General features: G+C 36.0%; 1 protein-coding gene across 1 annotated transcript in view; it reads right to left on the reverse strand.

The window, feature by feature from the left end:
• Positions 1-13372, reverse strand: part of SEMA3D (semaphorin 3D) — a 125883-nt gene that overhangs the window by 96339 nt on the left and 16172 nt on the right. The window contains exon 2 of the mRNA XM_047097073.1: positions 9263-9423. Coding sequence (XP_046953029.1) covers positions 9263-9423 — 161 coding nt within the window. The remainder of the gene's footprint in view (positions 1-9262; positions 9424-13372) is intronic.

The raw sequence follows: 13372 nt of genomic DNA on the forward strand, positions 1-13372 counted from the left end.
CATGGTGACTTATAAAAGCATTTCTGCTTATACTCAACGTAAAGCAAGCAAGTACAGGATCTTCATGTATGAAAACCCTCTTGTTTTAGACTTCCTTGAGGAAAGGGAAATAACAAAGTGCTTTTCATGCTATGCAGAGAAGGGTGTTTAAATGATCCACTAAAACTTATTATATTTAAAATTACAAACTCACTTAGCTTGGTTATTTTCCTAATATAAGTGCTTAAAAATAGAGGCACAGTTTGACCAATTTCAAGTAACCTAATATTCATAATCACATACTGAGTTTTCATGCTAAATAAGGAGAAAAATAATATAAAAAAACTGCATTATGACTGTTAGGTGAAAGAAATAACGGTCACATTTATAAACAGGAAATTACTTTATTAACAGTCTGCTAAAAAGAAAAAAAAAATGATCCTCCTAAAGTGTCCAGCTTCTAGCTTAAGTGTTTTTACCTTTATGTTTATCCAGTGTTTCCTTTAAAATAATTCTGATTATTTTGTGGTTAAGTAACCAAAAGAGTAGAGTTCCGAAGCAAATGTGGGGACCTAAAATTTAGCAAGGCAAGATTAAGTTGTGTTAAGTTATTCCGCAAAAATATGGAGCTACCTTATGTAGGTTATATAATGTATATATTGCTTTTGCACATTGCTTTTTCAGGTTTTTTTTAAAAATTTATTTATTTACTTTTTTGAGAGAGATAGAGAGCAAGGGGAGGGGGCGGGCAGAGAGAGAGGGAGACAGAATCCCATGCAGGCTCCATGTTGTCAACACAGAGCCCAATGTGGGGCTTGAACTCATGAATGGTGAGATAATGACCTGAGCCAAAATCAAGAGTCGGATGCTTAACCAACTTAGCCACTCAGGTGCTCCCCTTCACTTTAAAATCCATAGGAAAACTCTCTTTTTTTCCCCAGAAACATAGTATTTTTTTTGCATTAAAAACAAACATAAATTACTTTAAACAGAAAAATTTTAAGTATTATACTGCTTTTTCCTTGAACACTGTAAGGTTAGCTAATAGATTTTTGTTGGGCTCATTAAAAGATCTTAGCTAACATAGCAATTCTTTGAACATTTTATATACAATATTTAATTTTGACACATATGAGTTTCAAGAGGAATGATTTTTTTAATTAACTAAAAAGGAAAAAGATGGTTATTATCTCAAAATGAAAGTAAACTTTTTGAAGATTACTTTCAAAGATCATTGAAAAATGAATCCATTCATATCCTATACTCTCTTTAAAATTTTTTTGTAATGTTTATTTATTTTTGAGAGAGAGACAGAAAAAGAGAGAGAGAGAGAGGGAGAGAACGAGCAGGGGAAGGGCAGAGATAGAGGGAGACACAGAATCTGAAGCAGGCTCCAGGCTCCCAGCTGTCAGCACAGAGCCTGATGTGGGGCTCAAACTCTCCAGCCGTGAAACGATGACCTAAGCCGAGGTTGGGCACTCAACTGACTGAGCCATCCAGGGGCCCCTCCTACGTTCTCTTTTATCTAGGTTGTCAGGTATAGCTTAGCTTTGTTGGAATCAGATTCCAACAGAAATCTATGGCAAACAAGATGTCAAACAGCAAATGTTTTGTATGAGGATATCAACAGTCCAAAGGTAAATAATATTAATAGGAACATTAACATTCTCCATTTGGTTGTCTCTATGGTTCTAGTTTGTATACTTCAGGAATTAAATAGAATGAGGATATATAATGAGGTTGTAGGTAAAACAACATCCTTCTCGGGGCTCATTTTATGGCTTTGGTAGTAAGGCAAGATGTTAAAAGAGAAGTTTTAGCGGCATAAAAATTCAAAAATGAGATGCTAGGTCAAGAAGCAAAAAGTTTCAAAGTAGGTGGCCAAGAATCCTACAGATAATTTCACCCATGTGCAGTTATAAATACTTGGAAACTAGATATTAAAAGTTTTTTTCTTCCTTTCTGTAGAAAAGTATATTTCGTCTGAGACAATCCTATCACGTGTCCTACAAACCCCAAGGTGAGGGGTAGGTGCCAGGAAAGGAGCTTTCCTGGAACCTCAAGAAGCACTTGCTGTTGAAATGCCGTTGGTGGAACATTCTAGATTAATGTCTAAAGGTGAGCGAGAGAATGACAAGCTCCAGTGGAAACATAGGCCAGATTCAGCGGCTATTGTGGCATCAGCCTGAACTTCCAGAGTGCGTCCAGGAATGGACACATGATGGCTTTCCATAGAAAAGATGGGAGCCGTACTTGCTCAAAAATGGGATGACATGAGGTCACCTTATGTCCTGTTCAAGAGTGTTGAGTGAAAAGGCTTCAGAAGTTAACACCAGTGAAAGTGCAATCTGTCTCAGGATAAAACACGAGAACATACCAGTCAGAGAAGAAATGTCATCAAGCTCATCCCAGAGAACTGCAAGGGAAAGATCTCCAAAAAGAGGGAATCCCCCAGAACTCACTAAGTCACTTTGGAAAGAAAAATCATCTTTAAACATCTGACAAGGACAGAAAGTCGAGAAGTGAGATCCCTCTGACAAGGACAGTAGAGCACACATTTCTCTGAAGCCCTCTCTTCCCCTCTTCTCCAGATTTGACTGAAGGGGTCATACACTGTGTTCAACAAGCTTAAGGGAGAGGAGGACTGCTAGGAAGAGACACAAAGAAGCCTCTGAACATCTCCCTGTCTGGGAGCCTTCACTCACATGGCATGTGCAAACGGGGACAGGTAGATGGAACAGAGGCTCAATTTTACATGAGGTTGAAAGTTTTATTACATTAGATGGGACATTTGAGTTGCTGGATAACAACTGTGTTACTACCAAAGAGTGACCTTGAAAACCATTGCTGCCTGCTAGAGTTACCCAACAGGTCCAGAAAAAGAAGGGGTTCCACAGAGCAGATTGAAAGGAACCGTGGGAGGTAACATAAAGTTGTTTATTATTACACTCTGCAAGTTGACCTACCAGTTGCTGTTAGATTAGTAGGTAAAATAAATAACAACTGTAGTCTCAGACTAAGTTTATTTCTCATTGGTCTACTTGTCTGCCTCTATAGCCCACTTGAAAAGAAAAAAAAAAAAAAAGAGAGGAAAAAAAAAGGGAAACCAAGAAAGAAATCCTTGAATAATATGAATACAAAAGCAGTACTTAGTTTAATAAATCATCACTTTTGTGATCTGTTTGCTTACATCCTGGTCTGGACACTCACTCCACCCATGCATGGTCTGAACTGCTTCCAAAGTGAGTAACATTTTCAGATGGAAGGATCCCAACAATTCATTAACTCAGAAGTCCAAGTAACGAACATAACCAAATGGAGTACTGGATTTTTTTTTTCTGTTAACTATGACTCCACTTAAAAAAAAAATGAGGGGTGCCTGGGTGGCTCAGTCGGTTGAGCGTCCGACTTCGGCTCAGGTCATGATCTTGCAGTTCGTGAGTTCAACCCCTGCATCAGGCTCTGTGCTGACAGCTCAGAGCCTGGAGCCTGCTTCCGATTCTGTGTCTCCCTCTCTCTCTGCCCTTTCCCCATTCATGCTCTGTCTCTCTCTGTCTCTCAAAAACGAATACAGTTAAAATTTTTTTTTTAAATTAAGAGAAAGAGAGAAAACAAGAGAGAAAGAGAGACTTTCAGCTTGTATATATAACTCCTGGAGTTTATATAGAGAGGGCTCTGGATTTTATATGAATTACTGCCAGGACTACTTAAGTCTGGCTGAAGTGGAGAATGTTCATTTGTAGTCAAAGTAACAGATGCCACAGAGTTTAAAATTATTTGTTTAGAAACCACAGGTCCTTAAACCATAAGGCACAGATGTCAAAATGCATTATTATGATGCTGATGCTGATGATGAACATCATGAACAGGTTTCTAATGCTTAACTTAAAACTTAATGATAAACAGATGTAAATGTCCACAGCTGACCACCTTTCTCAAGGACTATTAAAATTACGTTTTTCATATACTTCCTCTGACTCTAGAGATGGAGTAGGATGTTAAGGGCTAGGCCAGGGAAATCTAGTCTCTCTAACTCGAACTATAAGAAATATACAGACAGACAAGAGAACAACTCTGACCACTCAAGTCCTCCAACATGTTTTTCCTCCATCCTAACTGAGCCAGGATACAATAAACTGCAAGTTCCAAATACAAATGTAAACTACTTTTAATTAGCCATTTAACAACCCCCCAGATTTTGCCCATCCATCTTGAACTAGTTCAGATACCATGCACATATGACAACAGTAGACACTCAACTGATTTTTTAATGAAAACATGAAAAAGAAACACATACTGAAGTAGAACAAAAGAAAAAAAAATAATCAAAAGTCAGTCACTAAAAAGTATCCCAAGTTATACTTCTGTAAATCCATATAATTGGTTTCAACCTCAGAGACTGACAAAACCAAATCACAGGAGCATTATTTGGGGTATAATTCTGCTAGGATATATATTCAGTGATACTTAAGTGATATTTAGTTATTTGATTTAAAAATCTATATGTTCTCTGTACATTAAATATTTAGGGGTGCCTGGGTGGCTCAGTCAGTTAGGCCATCCAACTCTTAGGTTCAGCTCAGGTCACGATCTCATGATTCATGAGATCGAGTCCCACATTGGGCTCCAAGCTGATAATGCTGGGCCTGCTTGGGATTCTCTCTCCCCCTCTGCCTCTCCTCAGCTTGTGCTCTCTCTCTCTCAAAATAAATAAGTAAACTTATTTAAAAATATTTAGTGGATAATGCTAAATACTACAACAGAGTAATTATGTAGTCTTCAATTCTTTGAGTTCAATTGTAATCTAGTCTCTCCTGACAATGTCACCCCAATAATGTTTACAATATTGAAGGGAGAAAACTTACGGAGAATCAGGAACTATGAAGAGATCTGCAGCAGAATTCATAAAGCCTACATCAAGTAGAGAGTCACAGAGAACTTTTATACAATGAGTCAAAGGAGAATGAGAAGTGCATGGTAAATAGCCCAGTCCCCATTCAAAGAGGGTATGATTTGGATGGGGGATATATTTACTTATACCAATACATAATGATAATTCTATAAAAGAGGACAACTGACATTGATATTAATACATATAATTGCTCTACTAAACACAAAGAATTGTTATGTCCTCTAAGGGTGAGGAAGCCTTGGGGAGTAAAAGGCAACAAAAGGGTAAAATTAGATAAGTGCCTTCAAAATTCAGAGGAGTGAGGTGAACAAGAAAGTGAATGGCAATTTCAGGAAGCTTTAGCAAAGGCAGAAAACTTGAAAGTAATTTATTTTGAAAAGAACTAACAGCGCAGGTTGAGTAAATGAATGAGAGAGAGGAAGGCAGGGAAGCAGAAAATAAAATGCAAGTGAGGGAATAATGAACAGTGGATAAAAATAAGACCGGAAATCAGGTGAGCCTTAGAAATCAACAGAAATCTGGAGTTCATTCAAGTTCCCTGAAAATCAAGAACTCCAGAGTATGTAAGCAGAGAAGAAATATGGTCAGATTTTTATTTTTTTAAGAGATAATACTGACGGTCATGGTGAATGGATTAGATAGGGAGAAAATGGAGAATCCCTTTTATAAGATAAACTCACTTGAATAATGGTATTATCACTTACACTAGAGGACGATATTGAAATGGTCGCCACCTTATCAGTTTGGCTTGTCAGTTGAGGCTTTTTGCTGGGTCTGCATCACAGCACAGTTCTTTCTTTATCTAATAGTACTTCCCCACGGCCCCTCTCACATGTGTTGATCCCCAGAACACTCCCTTACAAATATCCTATAAAATAATTTCGCTCTCCCACTTGGCTTCTGGCGGAATTCAACCCACAGCCCAACAGTAAAAATGGTTCCAGATCCACATTCTTCCCTTGGAATGGGATCTTGTTAGGCTGGTTCTGATTTTTCTATTTTGGTCTAGTGTTGGGAAAAGGAAACGTTGAACCAATGCGCATATCTATCCTGAACCTGTCCCACAGAGATCCACAGACTTTTCCCTAGCTGAAGAGAGGCCTTAGGGACCAACTGAGGAAAAGCCTACTTGAAGTGAGAGACTTCACGTCCCCACGTGTGCTGACACTTGTCATTAAGTCTATTAAATCCCTATAGAAATAGTCCTTTCCCTCAAGAAAAGATCAGAATCTTATCCCTTTCACCTAAATGTCACATCGTTTAAAAACAAAAACAAAAAACAAACAATAAGACAAAGAAACAAACAAAAAACCTTGGCGTACTTAATTTTTACTTTCCAGAGGAGTAGAAATACTCTGAAATATTTAATTTTTACTTTCTTCCTCTACAGTCGTACCCATCAAACCCTATTGAACATATACCTGTATCATTCATTGTAGAAGACTCAAAATCTAGTTGGAATAGAGTAAACATAATACAAAGGATATTTTAAAATATTTATTACTGAATTTTTTTTGTAAAGGATGTTACCACAGGCCAGGGGCAAATACGAAATGAAGGCGATTTTTCAATAGACATGTCCCTGTTTGTACAAGAACTTTTAAGTAAACATATATCCTAAATTTTGACACTTCAATGGAATACTTTCTACAGATTTTTTTTTAATTTGCCAGAGGAAAATATCCCTAACCAGTCATTCCTAACTCAATTACGTGTTGTAGATTGCTTTAGGTCTTGAGAGTACAAAGGACATCCTTCAGCCCCATGGAGTCCCAACATGTGTGGTTTCTTCTGCAGAGAAGTTTGGATTTTTGCCGAAGGGCATGGAGCCAACGCAAACCACGTAGGTCTAAACACTGCTAAAGTACTACATCTTGACACTTTAAGTTGCTACTGTAGAGTACCTTTTAGCACTGGAGTGATTTATATAAGTTTTAAATGTAGATACCTACAAAAACATAAATTCTTTCCTTTTCCTTTGTATGCATAACCTCTTTATGAATTACACATTTGATATGATAAAGGAATATCAGGCAGAAAATCTCCAGTACAGACCCTAATTTTACAATGTGTTCAAATAACCATTTATTTCAATAATAGCATGAGGGAAATCAAAGTTTCATAAATATTTATTTTATTAAATATTAGCACATTTCATGGATGGAATGCAGCCAAAGAGAGATCTGCTTAAAATAGTCACAGAAGGAAGTTATGTTATCAGAATTTATTTTAAGCAATGATGTAATGCACTCATTTCAGATAAATGAACTTTTTCTTCTAATCCCTGAAGGCAGAGAATAGCACAAGAACAAATTCCCTTGAAACTATGAATTGCCTTTTGCTATTACACTAAAGCTGAGACATATTTGGAAAAATGCTTTGTTAGCTATATAGCAGCTCTTCAAGCAAAACTGTGAAACGGACTAAGATTTTCCTTGGTGGCTTTCCTTAAAGGAGTCATCTTCTGCTAAGATATTTATTGATTATTGAGATATTAGTTGATACCACCAATAGGCTCTCCTATACAAATATATATTTTTTAAATCCTAAAGAAAATATATATCCTTAAGCATAAACGGAACAGGACGACAATGGCAGAATGAAGGTAAGCTTTTCAAATTCTAGCCCATATTCACTGCTTATTTTACCTTACTGTAAACAATATTCAAACTATAGAATAATTATATTTTTTAAATAAGATAATCTTATGAGTTTATATTATGAGTATGTCGATTATCACATCACCTACTGCTAATATTTTACCCTCATTGTTTCTTCTAGAAACATCCAACACATGCATATACATTTGCATTCAAACACTACTTCTTTATCAAGTCTGAGCATTCATAAGAAACATCTCCTTTCAGGGTTTGGGGGTGGCTCAGACAATTAAACGCCCAACTCTTGATTTTGGCTCAGGTCATGATCTCATGGTTTATGAAATGGAGCCTCATGTCAGGCCCTGTGCTGACAGCAGGGAGCCTGCTTGGGATTCTCTCTCTCTCCCTCTGTCCCTCTTCTCTGTCTGTCTCTGTCCCTCCCCAGCTCATGCTTGCGTGCTCTCTCTCTCAAAATAAATAAATACATTTTTAAAAAGATCTCCTTTTCTTTTGGTGGACCTCAAAAATGTACAGAAGAGCTACTTAAAAATTAAATTATTAAAAGGCAAAAAACACTGTTTCTGATGCAGGCATTAATTAAACAATATTAACACATATGGAGACAACTATTTCACCTATGTAGACTAAGCCTTTAGTGTTGATAATATTCAAATAACTGAGCAACTAATATTTAGTTTTTAAAGCATTTAAAAATCAGAGGTTTAAGTTCAAGTGGTCATTGTAGGTGACAACTATTTGAAGCTTCAAAGTCCTACAGTGACTTGTGAACGACTCTTTTAGAATGGAAAGAATTCTCTATTAATTCAGTACTGGGGACTATTGACCTGAAATCTTGTAATGGCTCCTAGTATTTTGTTTTTCAATGCTTCTGAAAAAGAAGAAAAAGAAAAACCAATCTAACATGTCTCATAGATGTAGAATGAATTATATATTATGTCTTCTCATCAGTCATTCAATCCTTCCAGTCTTGGCATCCATCTGGGCTTGCATACATATTGATATTTGCTAACGTACTTGCTGATCCTAATTTATAAGGCCTAAAGGATGGCACTCTTTCCTTTGAGCATTGTGTTGCTAACTGAAAAGGTAAAGCACAGCAGCAGCTGCCTTTTTTTTTTCAATAACTAGCATATATTTTCTTTCAGTGGTAGATTATTCTTAATGAGGCCATAGTTGAGGTATTAATAATCCTCACCCTCTGAGGGTGCTTGGGCCATAGGAGAAACCTATTCAGTTAAGAAATAAGAATGTGGAAAAAAAAAAAACAGTGTGGTGTTAAAATGCCACCTTAGTCACACTGTCAATTTGAAATATGGTTATTTGCTAATTGAAAGTTAACAAAAACTTAATTTTACAATTACTATGAATATAAATGTTAACCCTTGATGAATAATTCATTTGGCAGCTTTTCAGTCTAAAACATTACATTTCTCTTGTATAATCCCTTTCATTTATATTTTCAAACGTTCTATTATTACACTTATTCACTGTTAACAGAGAACATGCATATGTACTTAAATCCACAAAACTCCAAAATGTACATCAAAAGCCAAGTGTTCTTCTAACATGTTCTTTTTGGATATATAAATGACCTAGTGCATTTGAAACTGAGTCACTTAAAATAAAAGAGGAGAATGGCATAGATGGAAATAAATGCATTCAGCCAATATATATATATATATATATATACACACACACACACACACACACGTAAATATTTATATATATCTTTATATATAAATAAACTGACCTTCTTAAAGTTTTTGTTTAAGTCAACCAGACTGAGCAGGAAGATGTGGTCCTTCGCTCCTACAAGCAGCCTGCCCCTCTCCTCATCCAACAGAATGGTTTGGAAATCTAGTCCTTCTGATGAACCCAAAAACGGAATGCAGCTATTTGAAAGCAGCAAGTCTATGGGAAAGTAAAAGAGGAATTGAAAGAAAGAAAACATTAATTAGTAAAATATTTACTTGCCTCAATACATACATTTCTGCACCTTGTAAATGCATACATACAGTATGCATGTTCAAATTTAGATAGAAGCAAACAAGATACGGTTTTTTAGCACATAATCATTTAGAAATCACTGTGATTTATTACATTTCATTTTACTGATACAACATTAATCTTACATATGAAAAATGCAAGATATTAAAATGAGTATTTTCAAAGCAATTGAATGCAAAATATTTCACTACTCTGTCCACCTTCTTAAGTTACAAATGAAAGCATCAGTTTGCAAACTGATTAAATAAATCAATATATGCAAAGTAAGCATGAAACTAAGTGTATGATAAAACTTACAGCATTTCTTCGCCCCCTACTTTTGATAAACACATCACTATGTTTGGAGGATAATAGGGTTCCTATTTCATGCATTCAGGGAGTAAACAAAGAAGCCAAATCCAAGAAAATGGATTCTGAGAGATATATGATCCTGAACCAGTAAAGAGATCAAAATAGTAAAGCAGGAAGGGACCTTGAAAATCAATTAATACGGATTCATGATTTTATAAATGAAGGTATTTAACTCCAGCAAGGTGAAGCCACATGCCTCAAGTCTCAAAATCAGGTGATGGTAAGGTTGATAATACAGCCTCAGTCCCAGTCTCCATTCTCTTTGACGCTTGTCTGTATGTCCTAATTCTTCTTTTTTTTTTTTTCACTTACAACTGTGATATGGATAGACCTATTAAATTTAGGTCTGGGTTTACAGAAATACAAATCTTTCAACAGATTTTGCCTCAAATACTTATCATACCCTCTCATTTTCTATAGCCTTATAATATTAAATACCAATATAATAATAATACCACTCATCACTCATTAAAGTCCATTATATGTTGATGGACTTTGAAACTAAATCATTATTTTCAAGTAAGTCATTATTAATTGATGAGAAAAATACAAAGAGGCAATGTCTCAGAAACAGGTAACAGGATACTTTCAAAATGTATCATGGCAATTTTCAACCTCTGTAAATGGATATATGAGTCTTTTAAATTTAAAGCCTATATATTCCACACATCAACTGTGGGCTCTATTGTTACTCCATATTTTTGAGTATTCCCTTCACTTTTTTCTCTAATTTACAATGGTTACATGTTATTTCCCTTATTCATCACGATAGATTTTGGTCTTAGTTTTGACAAACCCAAAGGCTGTATGCCGAAGAAGAAGATATGAAATTATCTGAATTCTCAGGTGAGTGTGGTCTTACTAATGCTTATCAATCTTGCTTTATGTATACTGGATAGAAGTCTGGATATAGTAACCCAATACTAATTATTTCCTCTCAAGCTAAATATGACTTGAGTAGTTTTTCAGACCAGAGACCCATGGAATAATATTTTTTAGCATCTCCAAATACAGTAACCCTATTTTTGTAGGCTAATATCTGATAAACATTCCATACTAACTATAAAGTAGAACTGAGGAAAGAATAATGGAACCGAGTGGATAGATAAGACAGATATGATCTAAAGCCTTAACAAAAGAAAACATTTCACACAAACCCTTATTCACTGAGGTGATTTGGTATGTTCCATGACATTCCCACTTGTTTAACAAAGAATAAAATGGGCAAAATGGAAAAAGTATGCAAGGGTCTCCAAGAGCATATCTTGACCCAATTAATAGAGAAAAGTAGGTTATATGATATACATCTTATTATTTCAAGTGCCCATGGATAATAATCAACTATTTTGAACCATGCATTTGCAACGTTCATTAACAAAAAGAAACATGGGTTAGCCTAATGAGTGTGAGATTTGTGTCTAGACCACTTGGGACATATCCCAGCCTCACAAATCTAGCTGTGATCAAGGAAAAAAAAAAAAAAACAACTTAAGTTCCCCGTGCCTCAGTTTCCTCCTCTATAAAATGGAGATAATAATATAAACGATTAATAAATCATGTAGGTGTGAGGACTCAAGGACTTAATGATGAGCATTAGAATGGTGCCTGTCACATAGTAAGTGCTATGTACTATCAGTTATTACAATGATGACGATGTATTTTTTAAACTCTATACAAAATGTACAAAAAGGAAGACATAATATTTCCCAACTCATATAATTCTTAGGATGAGCAAAGGAGATAACTTCTTTAAGGTTCTTAAAACAGTACCTTGAAGATAGGAAAAGTTCAGTAAATATTAACTTACTTTGAATATGATTATTAAATTCCAGTTTGAGCCAAATAACTTCTAATAAAGAAGAGTATCTCATCTTCCCTTAAACCTGACTTGTGAAGATGAGAAATTCTCTGTATTCTTTTTACAGTATTGGACTAACATTAAAAAGCTATTCTGTCCAAAAAACTTATAAGAATCTATTATATTAGGTATTGAGCATGTAGTTAAGGGTGTGGTCATGCTAAGCCCTGCATTCAAGGGGCTCACAGATGAATATATAAGTAGAAAGGTATACAGAATGCAGTATAGGCAAAGTACAGTCTAATACAAGTATACACAAAGGAAATCTTTCAAATAATTAATTGTGTGTCACTTTACAAAAGAAGATAACAATTGACAACAGTGTTGAGGGATGAATGGAATCTTTTCAGGAAAGATATAAAGAAAAGTTTTTTTTGAGGCAGAAGAACACGAGAATGTACAAGTGCATATATCATCATACGTCACACTCACCCAATACATTTTTAATATGTCTCCTACTCTTCAGTGTGAACTCCTTCAGCACAAAGACTATGTCTAACTTATCTTTGAATCCCCAGCACTCGCTCAGTGTCTGAGACAAATTAAGTACTTATTAAATATTTGAGGAATTGAAATAGTTTGATAGGCTAGAACATACAGAATATATGAGGCTGGACGTAAAGGCAGCCTTGAGATAACCAGAGCCTAAAATGGCAGGCTGGGAAGTTTGATTATCATGGAGGTAACTGGAAGCCACTAAAATACGTTATGCAGAAAAGTGACAAAGACTTTAACTGAGTGTTGAAAAATAAGTCTGGCTGCAGTGTTCAGGATGGATGAGAATTGGAAATGTAGGAGAAGGGAGACTACCCAGAAGTTCCTGAAAGATGGCAAGTCCCTGAATTATGGCAGTGCCACTGAGAGGAGCAAGATGTTTAAGAATCTTGCATCTCATTTGTTGTTTCTCCTGGTACAGCAAGGAAAACAAAGTTGAGGTAGTCATTTATTTTCTTTAACCACAACCAATTCTATTGGGTTTAGTTTCAAATTTGACAAGGAAAAACAGCTGCAAAAATAGTGACTAATGTAAAGTATTATCATTTCAAAATGATTTCATGTTGCCTTGCGACAATGTTAGCATCAAAATGATTAAAGCATGCCCCGCCAATCCTTTGTAGCCAAACAAAATAATTAGACTTAGGCATTACATATGAAAATTTCTCAGGCTGACGCATACATTTTGAACAGACCTTGGGACAGGGATTGGAACAGGTTCCCTCTTCCCCAAACAGCTTATCTTTCCTGCATTTCTGCCAAACCAAGCAAAGTCATTTTTGTTTCCACAGGATCATCAAGTAAAGCCTGGGGGGGATGGGAGGGGGCGGGGGGACAGGGGTTGGAGGTGGTTAATTCCAAAGCCTGCATCTTCACACCTAAAACTGATACACTCCCGGGAGAATTTTAGAGGAATCAGAGGTGGATGCCGGCTCTGCAGGCTGGAAACTCATGAAAGTTAAAGACCAATAATTTGGCAATAGATTTCCGAGCTTTATTTTTTTTCTTCTCCTGAACTGACAATTTTCAGCCATGTGAATTTTTTTTATTTTTTTTAAATGTCTATTTATTTTTGAGACAGAGAGAGACAGAGCATGAACAGGGGAGGGGCAGAGAGAGAGGGAGACACAGAATCTGAAACAGGCTCCG

This window comes from Lynx rufus, unplaced genomic scaffold (assembly GCF_022079265.1).
Source record: "Lynx rufus isolate CCGP_SWC_20201006 ecotype Redwood Valley unplaced genomic scaffold, mLynRuf1.p SCAF_4, whole genome shotgun sequence".
In the NCBI taxonomy this organism is placed as follows: Eukaryota; Metazoa; Chordata; class Mammalia; order Carnivora; family Felidae; genus Lynx; species Lynx rufus.